The sequence below is a fragment of the Accipiter gentilis genome, chromosome 5 (genome assembly GCF_929443795.1).
Source record: "Accipiter gentilis chromosome 5, bAccGen1.1, whole genome shotgun sequence".
Taxonomy (NCBI): domain Eukaryota; kingdom Metazoa; phylum Chordata; class Aves; order Accipitriformes; family Accipitridae; genus Astur; species Astur gentilis.
The window spans coordinates 26,491,996-26,498,430 of NC_064884.1; the positions used below are offsets into that span (position 1 = coordinate 26,491,996).

General features: G+C 59.4%; 1 protein-coding gene across 1 annotated transcript; it reads right to left on the reverse strand.

The window, feature by feature from the left end:
* Positions 1-5,316: 5,316 nt before the first annotated feature.
* Positions 5,317-6,138, reverse strand: OLIG3 (oligodendrocyte transcription factor 3). Its single transcript, XM_049801532.1, has one exon. The coding sequence runs from the start codon at positions 6,136-6,138 to the stop codon at positions 5,317-5,319; it is 822 nt and encodes a 273-aa protein (XP_049657489.1).
* Between the last annotated feature and the right edge of the window lie 297 nt (positions 6,139-6,435).

Here is a 6,435-nt window from a genome sequence, read left to right on the forward strand (position 1 = left end):
CAGAGAGTAAACCAGGGCAGCTGGGGGGGCAGCAGCAGGGTCTGGACCCGGGGGACGGGGTGGCAGCCTATTTAAAAAATTACTCTTTTTTTCCCCTGTTTCTTTTTTTTTTTTTTTTTTTTTTTTACCTCTGTGGCTTCAAAGAAAAACGATTTGCTCATTTGGTAATAACTGATGGGGACCATGAATTACCGAGCTAGCCCCCAGCCTAGTGTTTATCTCCTCACCAATAAATCTCTAAACTGAAGCAATGAAACTAAGTAGTGCTGCTATTTCTGTGCTTTATTTCCATATTAATCAAAACACAAGCCCACCCCCACCTCCTCCCTGTCCCCGTGTAGCTGGAGAAGACACGACCGGTGAGGGGACCGCGTGGGTTGGACTCATCAGATGGGGAGTCTGGTGGGATGGGGGGGAAGAAGGGAGAAAAGAAACCCCACAACTGAGGGAGTTAAATCAAATGCCCAGGGCCTGGAGGATTGGTGTCAAGTTTGGGGCAGACCCCTGGAGGTGGGGGCAGTGGAGTCCTCCCCCACGGGAACTGGGAAGCACTGGGAAGGGAGGGGAAGCTGCTTCCCCCTGGGACTAAGAGCAGCGCCCATCACTCCCACGGCCCCGGCAGGGCCGGGACCTGCTGGGAAGCAAGTACATGCAAAAGGGAAAACGAACGGGCTCCATCAACCTCGGATATATTTATATTTAAATTTGTATTTGTATTTACATTTATATTTATGTGTTTGTGTACACGTGTCTATTTTTTATATGTGCACGCAGCCATTACTTATTTTTGTGGCGAAAATAAACGAATTTCCAGAGAGCGCAAAGCCCCCATCTATCCGAGGAGAAGCCGCCCGTGCCGAGCCCAGCCCAGCCCAGCCCAGCCGAGCCGTGCCGTGCCGTGCCGTGCCGAGCCACCCCGGCCCCACAGCCCCGCCACGTCCTGCCTGCCCCGTCCGGCACGGACAAGCTCAGAGGGTGGGCACTGCCAGGCTCTGCCACCATCGGATCTTTCCCCCTTTCCTATTTCTATCCCCCCAACCCTTTCTTCCCCACCCACCCCCCCCCCCCCGCCGTCTTTTCCTTTTCTTTTCTTTTTATTTTAATCTTTTTTTTATTTGCCGGTTGTCTTTGTGGGGGAAACCCTCCCGAAGAAAAACGCACCGTTCCCCTTTCTCTCCCCATGAGCGGCTTCACCAGAAGTTGTTCCCTTTTTTTTTTTTTTCTTTTTCTTTTTTTTCAGGGGAAGGGAAGGGAAGGGAAGGGAAGGGAAGGGAAGGGAAGGGAAGGGAAGGGAAGGGAAGGGAAGGGAAGGGAAGGGAAGGGAAGGGAAGGGAAGGGAAGGGAAGGGAAGGGAAGGGAAGGGAAGGGAAGGGAAGGGAAGGGAAGGGAAGGGAAGGGAAGGGAAGGGAAGGGAAGGGAAGGGAAGGGAAGGGAAGGGAAGGGAAGGGAAGGGAAGGGAAGGGAAGGGAAGGGAAGGGAAGGGAAGGGAAGGGAAGGGAAGGGAAGGGCCGTCCCTCCTGCCGCACCGGTGCAGGAACCCGAGGCGAGGAACAGAACCCGGAGAGACTTGAATTTCTGTTGATCAGACCGAAGCTTCCTCCCCGTCCGAGCGCAGGCGAGGAGACCTCTCCGAGTGCGCCTCCTCGCCCGCGGCATCGCATCTCCAAGTCGCTCGGGGTTTCCCCACCCGACCCATCGCAAAGGAGAAGGAAACGGCATCTCTGCGGATGCTCTTTCCCTTTCCCCCTCTCCGCTGGCCGGGACGTGAAACCAGGGAGGCGAGAAGCCTGGCGTTTCACTGGCACCGCTCGGGGCACGGTGCTGCCGGAGAGGAGCCGGGGGTATGGGACATTTACCGCCGCTTTCCTGGGGACTCAAAACCCCGGCTCAGCCCCAGGCGACTGCTCGGTCCCTTTTGCTGCGGAAAAGCACGAAGCAGCCTTGCGCGCCGTTCCCTCACCCTTGCTCCGCGGCTGGAAAAGAGCCCGGGGCTCCCGCGGAAAGCGAGGCAGAGCCCGGGGCGGCTGCGGGTGGCTGGGCGGGGATCTAATGCCCCCAGAGAACTTTTGCTCAGGCAACGCGCACTCCGTCCCCAGGACCGAAGGGGCCGAGCGGCAGGGATGCTCTGGGGAGAGGCAGCGCGGCCGGGGATGGCGGCGGGTCCCGAGCGCCTGGCTTCGGCTCCGGAGGGCTGCCCCGGGACGGAGGGGTGACTTCGTCCTCCTCTCGGCTGTAAGTTACAGCCCAGCCCCGTCGCAGGCTCCGCAAGCTGTTGGCAGCCGCAGCTGGGGGGCAGCCCCAGGCAGAAGCAGCCTCGTCCAAGCCTGCCCCGCTCGGCCCGGCCGGGGAGGAGGATGTGGGGCGGGGGGGAGCCGCGGCTTCGCGCCCCAACCGTCTCAGCCCCGCCTGGAGGGGGTGCGCCGGCGACGGTCGAGTCGGCTGCGGAGGGGCCGGCAGCCCCGCGGCCGGACTCGCAGCCGGCTCCCCGCAGCCAGAGCGGCCCCTAGCCCCTTGCCCCGACACGCCGCCTTTCCCCGGCGCGTCCTTGCCCTCCTCTCGCTTTCCCTCCGCCGGGGGTGCAAGAGCCTCTGGCTGCCGGGGCCGGGCAGGAGCTTCCCCCCCCCCCCAGCCCCTCTCCCCGGGACGGCGGGGCAGGCGCCAGCGCCCTGCACAGAGCCCGGAGTCCCGCTCCGGCGGCCCCGTGGGGGTCACCCCAGCCGCGCCCCCAGACCCCCTCCCCAAACACAGCCCCTCCCGGGGCCCGGGCTGCACCCAGCACTGCCGTGGCCCCCTCACTCTCCACACCGTCTTCCGCCCCCTCCCCGGGCAGCGCCGGGCTCTCCTCCTGCGGTACCCCCTCCCTACTGCCTGCGGCCCGCGCTGGGGGGGGGGTGGGGGGGGGTGGGGGGGCGTGGGGCCGGGCACGGCCGTGCCTTGGGCAGAGGCGAAAACCCTCCTGGAAGGCGGAGGTATCGTGCACAGCTGAAAACCGAAGGGAAGGGAAGGGAAGGGAAGGGAAGGGAAGGGAAGGGAAGGGAAGGGAAGGGAAGGGAAGGGAAGGGAAGGCAAGGCAAGGCAAGGCAAGGCAAGGCAAGGCAAGGCAAGGAAAGGCAAGGCAAGGAAAGGCAAGGCAAGGAGAGGAAAGGAAAGGGGAAAGGAAACTGCAGCATGTCTTGATCATCTTGCTGAAGTACTGGAAAGATTTACTTCAACCTGAGAGTGGCTTTTTTACAACCTGGTGCGTTAGTTCAGTACGTTTTCGGGGCAAATATACATTCTTCTTTATATTTTCATATGTTTGCGTATGCGTGCTTGTGTCTTAACGATGATTTGATTGCTGCAGTGTTGCACAGCCCGTTCCCCAGCACAGGTCACGCAGAGGTGCCTTCCAAAAGTTGTTTCGCACCTCGATTTAAATGCCTCACCTTCCCCTGTCACTACTCAGCTTGCGACTCAGGGGGAATCGCCTTCCCCGTGTTTCTTCAGGTCCCTCCCAGACACTCCCTCCGCGTAAGGCGGGGGGCCGGGGCTGCCTGGCCGGGGGGTGCAGGACCCGCTCCCATGTGCGGAGCCGGGGGTCGCTGGCAGCCGCCCTCCCCCGAGGGTCCCGCTCCTCTGCCCGCACCCACACCGCTCTGCTCCCCGCGGAGCACCGCCTCCCGGCGCGGCGGAGCTGCCTTTCCCAGCCCCCTCCCGCTTGCCATTTCCCTCCCGGAAAAGGGCTGACAGCTGGATCTCCAGGGAAAAAAAAAAAAAGTTATCGCCCCGTTTTTTCCTATAGAGGCACCTGCCACCCCCCCGCCCCTCCCCAGCTGTGCCCGCGGCCCGTCCTCCCGCCGCCCGGCACTGCCTGTCGGACCATCCATCGGCTGAGGAATTCCTGCCGACTTCCAGCCCGGCAGCTCGCACACACTGCGGGGACGTTTGGGCAATCGCTGTCGGTTTGTCGCTGCTTCCGAGGCAGGGCGGCTCCTGAGCCACACAAGATTTGCCAGCCTCCTCCGGCTGGGTCAGAAAAGTCGTGGCAAAACCCAAAGCGATCAAATACGGCGCCTTTTCTCAGTTTCTAGGCCCAGACAAAGGCGAAGCAGGCAGCTTGTAATTAATTTTTTTTTTATTTTATTTGGAAATCTCATCCAGAAACACTGGTCAATAATAAATATATCGATAGTTATCAAGAATATATAAAAAATAAAGACACGGTGTTGTCTTTGAGGCCTTAACCAAAAACAAACAAACAAACGAAATTAATAATAACAGTATTTCAAGCAAACGCCCAGCAAAACGTACCGAAAAAGAAATGAACAACAACAAGGCTTCCGATGTAGTTATACAAGTCACCGATCTGGCAAGAGCTGACCCCGCATGCAAAACCAAACCAAAGCAAATGCAGAAAGCAGCAAACCCGAACAAACCCAAAGCCAACAAGAGAAACGAGCGACGAGGACCCCAGCCAGCCGAACTAGCACACTTCACCGAGAGCAGGAGACGGGAGAGTTTGCAAAACAGACCCGCGGGAGGGTTGTGCTGTGTTTTGCACTATATCCCTCTTCATTTTTATTTGTTTTTAAGAGGACACAGAGGGAAGAAGAAAAAGAGCCGCAAACAAAACCGCATTGCAACCAACTCTGGGCAAAAAAAACCACCCAACCAACCAAACAACCCCCCGCCCCCCAAAACCCCAAACCCACCCACAAAACTTTAGCGAATTCGCTCGGAAGTCCCTGTTGCCAGGGAAGCCGCCCATGGCCGGTAGCCACGGGTGGCAAGCTGCGGTGGGAAGCATGCATGCCCTCTCTGGGCTACCTCGGGCCGCCGCTGCGCTGCCGCAGCCGGGTTTGGAGCGGGAGGTTTCGGAGGTGTCGCCGTGCGAAAGGAAAGAAAGGAAAAGCCCGCAAAGAGAAGACGCCCCAAACCGATCTCATTGTCAATTAGTAGCTGCGAACACTACAATGACAACCATGTCTTTTTTTTTTTCCCCTTTTGCATCCATTTTAAGGAATTATTTACATTTGATCACCATCAGCGGCATTGTTATTATTATTATTATTATTATTATTACTCTTTTTACAACAGGGACTTTTTTTTTCCGGTTTAGTATAATAAGAAAACACCGCCCGAGGAGCCGGCTAAAACATTACCTTTGCAAGGTCCTTACTACACTAATCCCGTGTTACGGGGGGGGGGGCTTGGCGGGGCGGGGGGCAGCGGGGGCAGGTCCGTCGGCGGCGGGGGGGGGTCTGGCCGCAGCCCCCTCCCCGCAAGTGGGACCGCCGGCTCCGGCGCCGCCCCGGGGGCCGGGGGGGCCCCGTCGAGTCACTTCAGGAGGTCCTTGGTCTCCCCCGAGATCCTGGCCATGTTGGAGGCGGTGAGGGCCGAGAGGTGGGGCGGGGGGGGCATCTGGCAGATGGTGCAGGGGCACGGCAAGCCCGCCCAGTGCTGGAAGCCGCTGCCGAGCTGCAGGGCGGGAGGGGTCGAGGGGGTCTTGAGCAGGGAGTGGGGGGGGCGGATGGTGCCGATGGCCGGCAAGGAGGCGGAGAGGGAGGAGGAGGTGTTGGCGGAGGACAAGGCACTGCCGAGGATGGGGTGCACCTGGTGCACGGTGCCGGCGGCGTGGGGCGGGTGCCCGGCGGAGTGTCCCACCGTGCCGCAGTGAAAGGCCGAGTGGTGCCCCCCGTAGATTTCCCCCACCAGCCTCTTCATCTCCTCCAGGGAGCTGGTGAGCATCAGGATATAGTTTCTGGCTAGCAGGAGGGTGGCGATTTTGGAGAGTTTTCTCACGGAAGGTCCGTGGGCGTAGGGCATCACCTCCCGCAGCCCGTCCATGGCGAGGTTGAGGTCGTGCATCCTCTTACGCTCCCGGCCGTTGATCTTCAGCCGCAGCTGCTGCAGGTCCTGCTCCGAGAGCTGCTTCTTGATTTTGTACTTGCTGCCTTCCCCTCCGGCCTTGGAGCCGTTCCTGGAGAGGCCTTCCCCAGACATCTTCTGCACCAGGTCGTTCTGGGTGGAGGAGACAGAGTTGAGCCGGCTGTCTTGGTGGTGGTGATGGTGGTGGTGGTGGTGGTGGTCTCGCAGGTACATCTCATCCATGTCTGGCGAGGAAGCTCTGCTGGAGACAGAGCTGGAGTCAGAATTCATTGTATTCGGGCTTCTGAGCAAGAAACTCTTCCCTGCTCTGGAGGCGGCGGAACAAGACAACTCTCCTTTGAAAAGCACTGAAAACGGAACGAAAAAGAAATAAACGGACGGCAGGCTCTGCCAGCGAAGGGCTGGAAGTGCTGGAGGAAGAGGAAAAAAGCCCCTCGGCCCCCTCTCTCACCAATCTCTCTCTCTCTCTCCCGGTTACTCAGCCTGTTTAGAGGATGGCTAGTTAGTGTATGCTTGGACTAACCTCAGCCTGAAAAAGAGGGGCTTTTATAGAGCTGCAGCAGAGAG